The sequence below is a fragment of the Chlamydotis macqueenii genome, chromosome 4 (genome assembly GCF_036417535.1).
Source record: "Chlamydotis macqueenii isolate bChlMac1 chromosome 4, bChlMac1.mat, whole genome shotgun sequence".
Classification (NCBI taxonomy): Eukaryota; Metazoa; Chordata; class Aves; order Otidiformes; family Otididae; genus Chlamydotis; species Chlamydotis macqueenii.
In genome coordinates, this window is record NC_141559.1 from 19032393 (window position 1) to 19048001 (window position 15609).

At 37.1% G+C, this 15609-nt stretch overlaps 1 protein-coding gene across 4 annotated transcripts in view; it reads right to left on the bottom strand.

The window, feature by feature from the left end:
- MAPK10 (mitogen-activated protein kinase 10) overlaps positions 1-15609 on the bottom strand; it is a 162576-nt gene that overhangs the window by 83888 nt on the left and 63079 nt on the right. For 3 of the 4 annotated variants that reach the window (XM_086746327.1, XM_086746326.1, XM_086746329.1), the window contains one exon: positions 1136-1234. In XM_086746327.1, the coding sequence (XP_086602453.1) occupies positions 1136-1228 (93 nt within the window). In that variant the 5' untranslated portion in view covers positions 1229-1234. The remainder of the gene's footprint in view (positions 1-1135; positions 1235-15609) is intronic. The other variant, XM_086746328.1, reaches the window with a different exon arrangement.

A 15609-nucleotide genomic window follows, 5' to 3' on the forward strand; every position in this document is an offset into this window, starting at 1 on the left:
CAACCTTCTCAGCAGAACAAATATTTAGTACTCCTGAGTTAAAAAGCACAAAACAAACCTCCCAACACCTGTCACAGCTTTGTGTTAAATGCTTACATACAAGTAACAGCCTTTTCTTTTCTTTTAAGAATTGTACTTTCACTTACTTAGACTCCATAAGCAATATCAAGGGGAAAAAAACAGCATTCATCTTAACTCCTTTTCTAAGAAAATGGCATTGTTCTTATTCCTCAAAAATGAAGAATGTTCCTAATGTCCCTCCAGCTAGCTAGATTACTGGTGTTCTATCTCACAAAAACAAAACAAAACAAAACAAAAAAAAACAAAAAAGAAGAAACAGAATTCAAACACAAAACACTGTTAAGAAATGACAAAAAAGTAATCTTTCATTCATGATGGAAAAACATGAAAACAGATTTGTAACTCATATGTATATGTTAACTAACTTATTCTGACCAAGAGAACCATGCAAATGAATACAGTTTTTCTTCCACATCACAGAGTTAGTTTCAGTCTTGTAGACTTCCAGGTATTGTGACCAAACAATTTCAAGGGTAATCTAGGCATACAGAACTTGCTATAGTACAGTCTCCTTACTCCAGAACCTGCATGGCACATGGTATTGAACTAAAGACAAGAGAAACCCCACAATATCAATTACCCTCCCTTCACTTCTAGTAAAAGTAGACTAAAGGGGAGAAAATTGTAGTCACAGGCTACAATGTAAAAGGCTCTGTCTCACAAAAACAGAGGCTAAAATAAATAGTTTTAATTTGCATATTTCTGTGAAAGTATCTGTGTACATACAGTTATGTTGTTTGATTCATCATTAAGTTTATTGGAAGTGCAGCCAACATTGTTTTTGTCTGCAAATTCTGCTATTATTTGTATCTAAAAAAAAAAAATCTCTGAACAAAAATTCAGATTTTAGCAAAACAAAACTAAAAATCATTAAGAGCAAATTAAAAATAAACCTCAAAATAAATAGAAAAGTAATTTTTGCAATGCATTCTTCTATTTTTTATATTTACTCTCATTCTTATAACACTTTACTCGCAGTAAGCTGCTGAAATTCACTTCTATTTTTTATTTTATGGCATGAACTGCAAAAATGAAGTACAAGTATATACTGTACCTTGTTTAACCTGTAAGGAACACACACCTGACAAAAGGCAATCTTCACATCCAGAGTAGGTTCACCACAATAATAGAAGAAATGGCGGCTCATAAATACCTGCAATTAAAGGAAAGTAATAATAAAAATCTTGTATGTCTGCTGATGTGCAAGTACAATGCAGCTCTGTCTACATTTGGACTATAAAACCAACCTGAGTTGCTAATCAGCTCATGAACAACAGAAATTAGTTAGAACATTGAACTGTAAATAGGTTCTAAATTCTTTCTGATGCTCTTCAAGTTTATGGCCTCAAATATGACTTGGTTACGTCTGCAAAATTTTACAGTAACTGATGCCATTACTTCAAAGTTTATCATGTCACTTGTATATCCCTACATCAACAAAAATAAAAATCAGGTCAATAATGTTCTAACCAATGTGGGAATAGGAGACAGTTATTACGAGGAGAAAAAAAACAAGTCCTAAGTTGACAATTATTAGGAAAGTTATAGAAATGGAAAGACTAATTATGTCAGTGTATAAATTCATGGCACAATCACTTTATGAATATTACACGTAGTTCTGGTTCTCATGTTAACATCTTACAACTAGAAAAGTTAAGAAAAGGGTGGTAAGAAGGGTGCAAAGCACATACAGATTTCTTATATGAAACAACTGCACAGACTGAGAAATTTTTTTAGCCTGGAGAAGAGCTGTCTGAGTGGACACATGCTGGAGAGCCATAAAATGAGTGGCATACTGAAAAGAGAAAAGAAAAACAATCTTCTCTGTTTTTTAAAAATAAAAGAAGTATGTGGCATCAAATTAACAACAGATTCAGAATCACCAATAGGAGAGAATTCTTTGTACACTGTTTCCTCAGACCGTGAAACTCCCAGACTCACGCTGCTGTGGATGTCAGAAGTTAACATAAGTCCTAGTATGATTAGGCAAATACACATAAGAAGGAATCTGCTAAAGGCCATTAACCTCAGAAATACCACCTCTGACTCAAGACAATTGTGAGTCACAATCTGCCACTATATGTTCACCCTATTTTTAGATTCTTTCACAGGCGTCTGATAGTAGCCAAGGGAGCCATAGACTAGATGAGACAGGCCTCCCTGTGTGCCCCATCACAGCTGTTTTACCTTAATTCCATAGCACCACACTCAGCTCTGAATAACCAATCCTTTCCCAGCTGCAGTCTAGCATGCGATATCAATGAAAAAAAAACCCAAACAAACCAACAAAAACTCACAATTAAATAGGTAGCTACATCACAAGACTTTGGAGCGCACTGATTTTTCTGCATAACTCCACTTAAAAAAAAAAAAAGTCCAACTTGTAACAGTACAATCAAAAAACCAGCAACTTTTAGGTAAAAAGAGATAGATAATATAAAACTTCATTATTTTATTTTAAATAAAAGCTCATTGCAAAGACTTAAAACCAAAAAAACCCCACACCCATCACTCTATTAAGAGTGCTAGCAGCACTTCTCTTCAATAGCAACCATTGACTAACTTGAAGTGCAAATGCTACTGAAAAAGACAAGACTTAACTTAGAGTAACTTAATCTCATAGAAACTGGTCAGGACTTAAGAAACTACAAGAAAGTATTCACCAATACTTGCCAAGTTGAATGCATCACATGTTCCCCACATGTGTTTAATTTTTAATGAATGAATGAATAATCCTGTCACGAAAGCAAGTGTATGACCTTTTCTGCATCACATTACAGTGTCTGAGACTGCTGCCTCATTGTCCAGTGAGTCATTACCAGCGCCTTACATTCCACAGAGGGTTTATACTAAAGCGAGAAGGAGAAAGATAGATAAGCTTTTAACATTAGTTGTATTGCCAGTAATTTCTGGAAAGCCAGCGGATAATTACACTCTCACGCTGCAGAAAAATACAGTATGAAATCTTATTGGCTGGATGCATTATATTGCTATAATAATCAATGATTGAAATGTCATTAGTCATAACGTACCAGATTCAAGATAGAATCTAATCATGGAAAATGAAGAAAGGAAAGGCAGGGAATTTGGGAAATTTGTTTCCTAACTGAGTTTGCTGCGAGAGTCTTCCGAGAAGATACACTTTGTATTATATGTGCATTAGTAGCCATACACAGCTCCACAGCTTGCCACAGGAGTGACTGTAACTGTTACTAGTCACCCTGGGCAAAGCAATAGACTGGAGAATTTTTTGAACTGGAATACATTTTACAATTTCTTATGTTGTCCTTGTATGCAGTTACTGCTTATAAAATAACAGAAGTATGATATGTTTTAATGGCCCAGATCAATACTCATATTCCTCTGTACCTGAGATACGACAAACGAATCACTGGAGAGCAGAGATCCTCCAATTGTACACCAGGAATGAGAATACCTTTCTGTAGCACAGAGGTCTGTAAGACCACCCAGGGCAAAACTGATTTGAGTTCATTTTTATGCAATGCGCATCTTCATATATTGAGCTCATATGAGATTCCCTTCAGTGCCCTGCAAGTAGTCACACATGTATGTAACTTCTAATTTCTCCATGCAGAAAATACAGTCACACTCAACTGCATGAACACGCATGATCATAGCTCCTCTGATGCTGGCTGACACTGCATCACTAGAGACATTGAAGTGTCAGTGTAAAGTGAATAAAGAACTGGCCTGATGCTGAGATAATTGTGTCACAATATAAAGCAGTTATAAAACAAGAAGCTACTGACAAACAGCATCACTCACTAGGAATCTGAGCTTTAGGTGAGAGCATAAGCATCCAATATTTCTTTACCCTACTTCTGATGCTTTATCTTTTCAACCTTGAGGAAAATCATTCAGGGTGGGAAGAACTGAGAGAACAGAACAGTGCTGATAGAACAAAACACCTTGTAGGAACCTAGGCTGGCATCCAGCTGGGAAGCCAGAGATTGCAGTAGCATCACAGGGAGAAAATCTGTCTATGAAACACCAACACCAAAACTGGATCTTGAATTCTCATCAGGATCAAGGCATCTGTATGCCAGAACCTGCAAAAACATACAAGTCTCAGCAGTAAATATATGATCTACCCTCAGGCAAGACAAAAGTAGGAGGCACTAAAATAGGAGGAGGAAAGCAGACACAAAGGCAAGGATAAGAAAATCCTGAAAATTCTCTGAGCTGTCCAGTGGCACAGCCCTCGAGTGAACTGTTGCCGAAGACTGTGAAGAAACCACTGAGGCTTGGCCTCTACCTGACCTACTTCTTCACCAGCCTCTTCTTCACTCCACATCTTCTCCCTTATCAAGAGCTACTCTTCCAAACAGAATGTGGGCTAATGCCATGTCCCAATTTCAGGCACGAACTTCCCCTTCCCCTCAACGCTGCTACCAAATCTGTCCTTTCTGGAGAAGGACTGCTTATTTGTAATAATGCTTATCTTTCTCTCTGGGGGTCAGGAGGATTATGTCATTATTATCCAAACAGCTCTTTGAAGACTGAAAGGATTAAATCAATACTATTAGTATAATTACTGAGAGCAAAGAGGAAAGCACACAATGACAGTAGACAAAGCAGACTAGGAAACCAACAGTAACTGTAATTCTCAAATGCAGCCTCCCACAGTAAATCTTTCTGCTCATCTGTGAATTCTTTCCTCACTCTAAAAGCTTTATGATGTTGGTACTGAGTGAATACCTGGGCAATTTGGCAATCAGTCTTTTGGCCTGGACAGCCTTGTTTTCCTTCCCAGACTGCAGCATTGTTCATGTAATTGGCTCCTGTATCATGAATGGAGAGCCTCTGTTTGCTTTAGGTCCAACAGCTGCAAACTTTGAGCAGGAGTGGCCTGAACTGTTGCTGTACAGGTCTGCGAAGAGTCTCAGCACTTACACTCACCATGTTGCCTCTAAGCTGCTTCTCTAGCTGACATTTAACAAACTCTCTTGTCTGGAGAAAGCATTGCAGTCACTTTCTTTTCAGAAAATACCTCCATGATGGTTTCTCATCCCCATGTCTCCTAATGAACAGGCAAATCTCTCATGCCCAACGGATATTGCTTTGGCCTGTCAAAGCATATTTAAAGCTTCCTTGTGACAATTCAGAAGACAACTGTGGAGCCTCAGGAAAGTTCTGTACAGCATTTTAATTCAGAGAGATGAAGAAGCCAGCTGCTCTGCTGCAATACTTCTTTCTTCATCATGGCTTAGATAGGCAGGTCTCTTCACCTCACCCTACAGCGAAATCATCTATGTCAAATACACCAAGCCAGGGCTGAAACAAGGTTCTTGATAAGAAAAGCTGCAGCAGCTGTTTGACATGTATTTAAACCAATGTTGCTGCAGATAAAATGAATAAAGTCCCAAACTAGCCCCAGTGCTGTTCTGGCCACCTCCCATACTCCTCAAGCTGTGCTCTGAGAGGTATTTACAGGTCCTACAACAAAAGAAATTGCAAACAAATCCTTCAAATCCAAATTTTAAAAATAACCCCGTGTGGAAAAAAAAATTAAAAAGTACACGTTCCAATTTAAACAGAAATCAAATGGCAGCTAAAGAGATCATAGACAGAACTGCTTGTATCTAAAACATTGCTAGGTTTAAACTTGGCACAGTATGGCTGCAAACTGGAAGGTTTTAACAGGATCACAGGACATCCTCCAATAGTATGCTATAATCTATTCCCAGTCTCATCAAGTGTGATAATCTCAATAATGAGAGGAAACTATATATTCGTATCAAGAGCCAAATCCAGCATTTCTACTTATTTGATATTACCATCCAAATACATCACATGGGCACAACAGGTACAGTGAATGTGCTCCTTTATCTGCACATGCATGTAGTTCTATACTTGTGCTGCAAGAGGATAATTAAAGTATTTATTGCTGTCTCATTAAATTTCATTCATGAACAGAGCACAAAAAAAAAATAATGAAATAGCACAATCATTTAAAGTTATTTGAAAAAAAAAATCCTGTCTTAATTCAGTGATGGGGGGGATTTATCATTTTAGCTGTCACTTAAAAACCTTCTTAAAAAACACTAATGTTCAAAGATTAACATTTATGAATCATTAATGCTTCCTGTTTTGAAAACGTTTGAATCATTTCATGCCTTTCCAGTACCTGAATTCTTCTCTCCTTCATCTGAAAATATACGCTCATAGCAGCTTATCAGTTCTCTGAAGCTCTGAGTAATGCTCTTACTCCTGTGACTGTATTTTTCCCTTACTGAAATGTGGCTATTCTGCTCTGTATAAACCACAAGGAGAACAACAGAGAAGTTCAAGAATATTGTTGGTATACTGCATCTTCCCATTTAGCATGTTTGTACCCTGTTTGGATCTTCATGAAATAATGAAGACTTGACCAAAGTCACACAGTGTGAGAAAGGGTACCAGGAGAGAACAGTAATTTCTGATCCTCAGACTCCTATGGAATTTCATGCATGGCCTCTGTCTTCTTTAATACGCTGTATCAAGAAAGAAGGGTTGCAACTTACCCAAATTTTTCATATAATTGTTCCCAGTTATGATTTGCAAATATATGTCCAAATATGTTATCAAATTGGTCTTCAAAGATCAGACCTTCAGGCTTATCAGCAATTTTTATAGAACTTTTTTTTTTTTTTTTCACATCTAATTTACAGCACTGCAACAACAAGGCATTGCCAATCTCAACTTCAATGAGATCTACTGCTTGGCAAGAAGCTTCAAGAGCTGACAGAGGGTAAATATGAACTGAAATTTGCAAGTGGATTAATAATAGACAGGGAGAGAGCTTCTTCTGAGAAAGAGTGTTTTTCTGTTGTGTCTAAGCTCTAATTTTAATTATTCTTGGAATAACTGGGGAAAGCAATGCTGTGAAGAGTGTAATTATTAAGGTTAAATCACAGCAGAAACAGATCATCTTCCACTGTGATGAGAAGTGATGGCACGTAAAAATTCACAAGAATCATGCTAGCAGCCTAAAACTGAACTGCTGGAAGAGAAAAGAGAGTGGTAAAGAAAGAATTCAGGAATAGCACTGCAAAGGTTTTCACAGGAAATATATATGAAAGGGAAAAACATACAATCTGAAAAGATAGGGGACTGATAAGCAGGTTTTCGTAATGATCGCAGCTCACATGCTGTGAGCAAATGGGCTCCAAATCTGGCCTTGCTACCATCTTCCCTTGTAGGGGAAGTCGATTATTATGAGTCAGATTTCCACACTTAACAATGCCTGGTGTAAATTCCCAAAGTTATCACAGTGTAAGATATCATATACCTAAGTAATACTTACTTTTACTAACAGGTACTTATTAGAGAAAGAAGCTGCTCCTGTGAGATGCTGCAGCAGATCAATTAGTCAAAGTTTATTATGATCTTGTCATAATCTCTTATACCATCTTTGTGTTTGTAGCTGAATACCTTAATTCTCTGATGCAAATTCAAAGAGAAAAAGAAAATCTAGCCACTTCCTAAAGGCATTAAATTAGACTTTGATGTTGGAAGCAGCTCTGAGTTTGCACAGGACGAACCTCCAGTAGTAGATGTGCAAAACCATGGCTACTATTTTCACAAAAAAAAAATTGAAGAAAACCTAATTGGAAAGAGCTGAGCACGGTGAAAGATTTACTATTTGCCTAACATAAGATAAGATAAGATCACCTTTACCACAATGGTAAAAGTTTGTTTGGGGTTTTTTTTTGCCTGCATTTTTTTTTCTATTCTGGCACTTGGTTTTAACCTACTTTCTCTTTCTGGGGAAAAAAAAAACAAAGGGAGAGAGACAAAAAATTGATTTAAACATTTCAGCATAGTTGAATGAAAACTTCTGCCCTCTCAGAAATTTATTTTCCTCTATTAAAAAATAAATAAATGAAAAACTGTGCCTTAGATAAATGGCAGTGGTAAAACTGCCTGAAGATATGTAATGAATCACATCAAAACTATTTTTAATACAGTCTGAAGTTAGAGCACAACATCCAAACCTAATTCAAATTCAGTGAAATTTGCCTGCAACACAGGTGGTCCTGGCACTGTATGACTGGTGAAAATTATATATATTCTATATAATACATAGAGAAAAACACTCAATTACTGTCTGTATCAAGCAGTATCAATAAAATTAATAGATTTGACTAAATAATATATTCTAAACTCTAACAGTTTGGAATTAATTTCTAATACATTGAACTGTATGCTATTTGATCTCATTCTTAATATATGCTCAGTTTTGCAAGTTAACCAACCGGCTAACAAAGAGTGCCTGTAAAAAGAATGAATACCCCAGTCAAAAGCAAAACTCTAACTTCCGGAGAAACGTATAAAAGACCAAGGCACTTCTATCCAGATATAAACCCTGTTTTGTGGTACCTTCATTTTGTGGCAGTATGGTAGAGTAAACAGCAATTTCTATGGGTTTGGTGACTTAAGAGGAACAAATTATGTAACCAAAATAATATTTAGCCATGCTTTTACCTATTTGATTAAAAAAAAAAATCATATTACACTGTGCCGATGTTCATCTTCCCTAAATCAAAGTTTGTGTGATGGAGATACAAAAAGTGGTTTAGGACTATGGGATAAATTGCTCAACTGAAACATCCGCATTTATCATCATAACTTTTAAAGAACTGTATAACCGGCCACTGAACCTAGCTGGCCAATTTATGTCTCACAGTTATTAAGGAACAGAATCACAGAATCACTCACGTTGGAAGGGACCTTGGGAAATCCATTCTCTAACCTCTCTGTGCAAGCAAGGACAGTTTCTTCTGTTGTTTGCAAGTCAGGATGCTCAATCCCCACCTTGGTTTGTATTTACATATTAATACAGTAGCTACACAGCTAAAAATACTATTACTCTAAAAAATGTAAGAGGCTTAGTTCTGGAGTACAAGCCTGTGACATGAGCAGATTGTAAATTCTGCAGCTACAAACCAGTTTATTTCTTGAACAACTAAAATCCAAATTCCTTCTCTTCTGAAAAGCTTTTCCTCCTCCTAAGCTTTAACATTTGTAAACTTTAATTATTCCCATAACAAAAACACTAGTAGAATTACTTATCTCAGGGATGCAAGCAATATTTATTGCAAAATCACTGCAAACTCTTAATATCAAATGACAGTTCCATTTTGTTTAAGAAAATACAGAAAATATTTTGATACTTTTTAGATCGTGTTGATTAAAACTCTAAATGTAGGAGAAAAAAATTCTTAATGGAGTAAGAAGAGGCCCTGTGTTTCTGATGATTAATAATTAAATCTAATATGATGTGATTGGAAAGAACAGCTTGTCTGCTGCTGGACTATATCAATTCACCTATGCTGCTCCTGTTTAGAACGTACATCACACTAGTTCAGAAACGCTAAAGAAACCAAGACTCCCTTTGAGCCCGGCTGGGTACAAACCCAGCAAAAGTGGGTGTTTCCTTGCTCCAATTTAGCTGTAGTTAATGCTAGGTAAAAGTTTTTCAAAGGATAAATGGCTTTGTGATAAATAAAATATGAATACAGAAAAATTTTCAGCCTACAAGCTGCACAATATTTTCTTGGTTAGCTTCCTTGGCTGTCTGCATGCATTAGATGTAGCATGTGTATACTGATAGTACAATCACTGTGTTCTACTAATCCTATGTAGGAGTGTTTTCCCTCCTCTAAATTGGCACTTCTCATTAAGCGCTACATCAGATTTGGCCGTGAAGTTCTTATATTAGTCAAGCCCTTAACTACACAAAAACTGAAGCACCACACCTACACTTTCACTGATGACCAACGTCTTCACACCTAACATACGATTTGCAAAAAACTTAGCTTACTATTTTTAGCAGATAGACCAAAAATAAAACAAAAAGAAATAAAAATATCCATTACTACAAAGAATGATAATTATAATTATATATCCAGTGAATACAATTAGAGTTCTAGGGTCTGACAAAACAATGAGAGAACAACTATTTAAAGAAAGCATATCTACTGCTGCTGAGTGATGTTGCTGCAAGTCATTTGTTTTCCCATAAGCAAAACCAGAAATAGAGTAGTTGATTAATGCAAAGACACAGAATTGTGAAGGTTGTTGCTAATTATGTTAGTTACCTGTTAATGCAGATGACCACAAACTAGCATATTGAAAAAAATTTACAGTTTTGTAAACTTAGACTAGATGGGCAAGGAGTTATTAAAACCAAGTTGTGTTCCTGGTAGGCTCTTGTATACAAGGAATGGTGCATCAAAATGCAAAGGTTAACTGTCACAAGAAAGTAAATTGTTTTGGTTTTGTTTTTTTGTTTGTTTGTTTTATTTGTTCTGTACACAAAACAAAGTGAAACAAAGGAACAAAGTGACTTTGATAAAGTCAGAGGGAAGTAATTTCAAATAGGGTAAGAAGAAACACTTCGTCATGTACATTTCTTTTCAGACCAAGGAACTGATTTATTGTCATAGAAAGTGCACTGAGGCCATGAATTTAATAGAGGATTTGAGCCTTACATTAAAAGCAAGGCTATCCAGGTTTACAATAGCTAATGGTTACAGCAAATAAGATGTTCTGGTTTAGGACTTCACTTAAGGCCCTCCTATTTGAGGCCTATTGTGCAGGTAATGTCCTATATGGTTGTTTATAGATTCTTACACTTACCTGTGAATCTTCTGTGAGAGACCACGAGAAGCAGATTCAAACAGGACAGCCAGAGCACTCCTGTGTTCTGGCTTTGCTGCAACAGAAACTTTGCATTTCTGTTGTATACACTACAGCAGCCTTTTCAAGCCTTTGCCATTTCAGGAGTATATTTAGAGTCTCTCTCTGTTTCAAGGTTCTTCCATTTTTAATAGGCTGTCACGGATTAAATAAGGGAACAGGGACAAGAGGTGATGGAGAGGAGTGTAGACTTTCTTGAATTCCATGGGTAGTACCCGTTAGTCTGGGATGCTGGTTCACTTTAAATATTATCCCACAAAACACTGATCCCCACAGAGGGCCCAGCAGTTTATTTCAATTTTAAGCGAGCTGGGATATAGCATACTCAGCATTGTGCATGAAAATAATCCTAGCTTTAAATGTGAAATGGCCAGCAGGAATCATCACCTCAGATCATCACATCGTATCATTGCACACACACACAACAGAATATGGGGAGAGTGTAAAGACATGTTTGGTCCTACTTTGCTGAGTGGCAAAACTTCAATGATTTTAAGGACTTGAGGATTCACCTTTTACATCAGACATTATTCAGAAAAGTGTGTCATCCATTCCAAATGGAAAATTCTAAATGCATTTTTTCATAAGCCATTCATTAAAACAACCAGAAAGAGAAAAAGTGATTCATGGAGGTGAACTAATACAGCAACATGAAAGTTTCTACAGTACTGAATGCAAGGCAGCACATGAAGATTCCAGCAGCAATGTAAAAACTGTTCTTCACATCACTGCAAACTAAGCTGAAGGTGTAAGAGCAGAAGTGCCCTCTTAGCATACTCCTTTTAACCAAAGAAGAGCTTCTCCTAGTGCTTTGGTAAGAAAAAAAAAAGGAACTGAAGAGGCAAACTGGGCAATTTTCTAGACAAATGGTTTGGGAAAATAGAAAATGGAAAGCAAAACAGGCTGTTTTTTAATTTCTCCCTCCTCATTGCCACCAAGACACAGAGACACCAGCTCATACATCTTTCTGACTGCAAGAAAAGACTCCCTGCTGTGGGTAAATCACTATTTGGAATTTATTCTGCCAGGCAGAGGCACACAGCACCATTTAAAAGCATAGGCACCCCCACAGTTACAGAGAAACACTGTAAGTGCATTAAAAGGGGAGATCCAGTGCAGATATTTTAAACAAACAGGTAATTGTCTGCCTCATCTATTCTCATGTAGCTGTCAAACATTTTCAAAAACACTTGACTGTGCTGAAGAACCAGAGAGTTCAGAGACAGGGGCAAAAGGCTTTCAAGATCTACAGAAACATGCAACATCAAACACCTCATATGAAATGAAGGTTTTCACAGGTACTGAATGTAATTCTAAAGTGAAATGACATCAAGAACTGTACGCTTTCTTGTATCCCAGCTCCCTTCAGAGCTGGGCAAATGGGTTAACAGTAACAAATATGAGTGTCTGATCCAGAAAGCTAAGGGGCCTAAGGACAGTACAGGAACAACTTTAACTTACCTGCGTACACCAGATGGATTGAGGACTTCCATCCTCTCCTCAAAACACTACCGTTAATATGGTATGGTATATCCTAGCAAGAACAAGCTGAGCATCCTTGAGAAAGTATTTGTCACCGGAAGAACTCTGTGCTAAGTAATGCCAGGAAGCAAGAAAGAGGAAAAAACTAAAGAATGACTTAAATGACAAACCTTTGTATTACTTTGAAAGAGTTTGGACTGGAAGATCCGAGGTGGGTACCACAAAGTGATAACGTTGCTGTGATCAGGATAAACAGGTACTTTACATGAGTTACTTTCACAAAAGAATTTAAGAAGTACAAGAACACAACCTTATTCTACTTTTGATTGTCTAAATATAAGTACAATTGTAATTCCCAAGCTCTTCCATTTAGTACCTTGTTATGTATTTTTTTTTAAATGCCACATTCTATAGCTTGCTCTTCTAAAGTTTTTGGCGTCTTCTTCAGCTCTGACTTAATTACCAGAGCTTCCCCACAGCTAGAACACCTTCTGGTGTCCATAGTGCCAAGCTTTATTTAGGCTCACAACAAAATAGCAATGTAAATACTGTTTATTCTGTCCAGCCCTTCACACTTGATTAATTCTACTCTCTATAAATCAGTAACCCATTTGCCTAATACTCATCCCAGTTAGGCTACAAGCTTGGAAGAGTATAAACACTACACATTTTGTAAAGCTTCATGCACACAAGCCATCAGATCAGTATTATATAGCAGTAATAATAATTACAACGCTTACATGTGTGCATAATGCACATGGTCATCCAAAAAAGAGAAAGCTCTTAAGGGAGATATAAACTCACGTGCCCTTTTTGTTCTAGGAAAATCTCAGCGATTTAGTGTGTGCCCAAGGCACAAATGCTTCCTAGAGCTCCCATGGGGACAGTGCAGCTTCACATTAGCCTCAGCGGAGGCCTGCGCTCATAAAGCATAAAGCAGCACTTGCACAATTCCACTGGAGCACTGACGTTTAGTCTCCCAAACTAGAAACGTGAATGAAGAATGCAGAACTCTGACATGTTAGGGCTCTAGAGTTTTAGATTAAGGTTTCAGGGGTTGAACATGGGTTTTTTGGGTGGTAGCCTTTATCTAGGACTCAACCAGGGCTCATTTTCTGTTTCTGGAATGTCTGTTGGCCAGTAAAGTCACAATTACACTTAGCTCTTTTCTTGCAGCAGGCAAGGAATATATACCACAAGAAAGCAACTGCCATTTGAATGAGCAACAGAGCAGCAAACATAAGGGTTTCTGGATTCACTTCCTAGTGCTTTTACACTTGAACTACAAATGTAAACCTTTCCTGAACTGGGTAGAAACTAGCAGCATCTTGCCTAATCTTGCTCTTATTCAGTTCCTATTTTCTAGACTCCTCAATGGGTATAAATATTATGAAAAACATATGAAAAATACATATATATAAAATTACAAATACTTTTCTTAAACACTAGAAAAGACTAGATAAATGTCTCAAACCTGATGGTCTGTGACTCTTTCTAGTATGCTCAAGTTCCCACACTACTAACAGAGCCATTGGAACTGCATTTTCAATCTGTGGTATATCTAACACTTAAAAAAAAATATTTCAAAATTAGAGAGACAATGTTAACAGCCAGAATTTCAAGAAAAAAAAAAGCCTAAAAAAATATTTCTTAGAGTACAGGAAAACACAAATGAATTCAAATAGCCACAAAGATGATCAGAGGGCTGGAGCACTTCTCCTGTGAGCACAGGCTGACAGAGTTGGGGCTGTTGAGCCTGGAGAAGAGATGGCTCTGGAGACACCTTAGCGGCCTTCCAGTACCTCAAGGGGGCTTAGAAGAAAGTCAAGGAGAATCTCTTCAGCAGGCTCTGTTGTGATAGGACAAGGGGTAATGGTTTTAAAATAGAGGGAGGTAGATTTAGATTAGATATTAGGAAATTTTTTTTTTTACAATGAGGGTGGTAAAACACTGGAACAGGTTGCTCAGAAAGGTGGTGGATGCCCCACCCCTGGAAACATTGAAAGCCAGGTTGGATGGTGCTCTGAGCAACCTGATCTGGTTGGAGATGTCCCTGCTTCTTGCAGGGAGGGTGGACTAGATGACCTTTGAAGGTCCCTTCCATACCAAACTATTCTATGATTTAGTCTTTGATCAATTTTCTTTAATTTCCTCCCTACTCAAGCAAACATTTCTGTTTTGTTAAAAGCAGTTTGTGTAATGAAATGTCTTCTAACAACATTTTCTTCAACCAGCTGTTGTTAATAATATCTTCTAAACGTACTTCCAAGTCTAAACCCTCAAATTTCAGGAAAAAAAAAAACCTAAACATGCTCATGTGTAGCCTGCTTAAGAAAAAAATCCCTGATCCCCTGCTGGAGAGGTCTGTGAGGCGTTTGTGCCATCTGAGAGTTGCCAGTTTGGTCACAGCCTTTCACTTCAAAGCTATGCTGTTTGGTAGAAAAAGCTTAGGATTGTACAAGCTAAACATTAGATTAACATTGCCAGACATAGACACTGTTATGCGTATTCCTTAAAAAAGAAAATAATTTTTTAAAAAAGAGCCGTTTACAAGATAATTAGAAAAAGAATACAGCAACATTTCCAGCATGTAAACATGGCAAAATGGACAAGACAAAATTGACCGGTTGACAGGTTGTGGCTTGATCATCATCTTGTAAATGCTATAATGTGGTTCCTCGTGCCAAGGTCAGGTGTAGTATATTTGCTCAAGTTATGCAAAAACAGTTTACACATTTGGAGCACAGGGAGAGGAAATCTATATTAACTTTTTATCCACAGAACAATATTAGTCCACATGAATACTTGAAGATAATTTATTTCAGTCCCAAGTTGTACAAAAGATGTGAGTTTATAAATTCCCTCATACTCTTTCCCCTAGTCTATGAATAAAATAATTATTTTTCATCTTAGAAAAGCAATAAATGTCATGGCTGTTTTTCTGAAAAAGAGACTGGTGTTTCAGGCAATTTTGGAAGTGTCCAGCCAGCGAGAAAAAGGCAGAAACTATCCAAAATAGGAAGAGACATAGATATGCCAGAAGTGCTGTTTCTAGGTAATTTCATAAAAAGCAGGAATTGCTTCCAAAAGAGACTGTCCAAAGAGAAGACTAATTGAAGAAATATTAAAACATGAATAAAGAAATAAACTAAGGAGATCTTCCAGAAATTACTGTTCCCAATTTACAATGGATGCAAATACATGAAAGATTGAATGAAGTTTAAAATCCCAGGTAACTCTAATAAGAGCATCCATCACTGTCAGCTGCCTTTATTGCTGCTAATTACACAGACCTGACAGCTGAGATGTTGTCAACACTATCAATAGTAGGCAACAATCCTA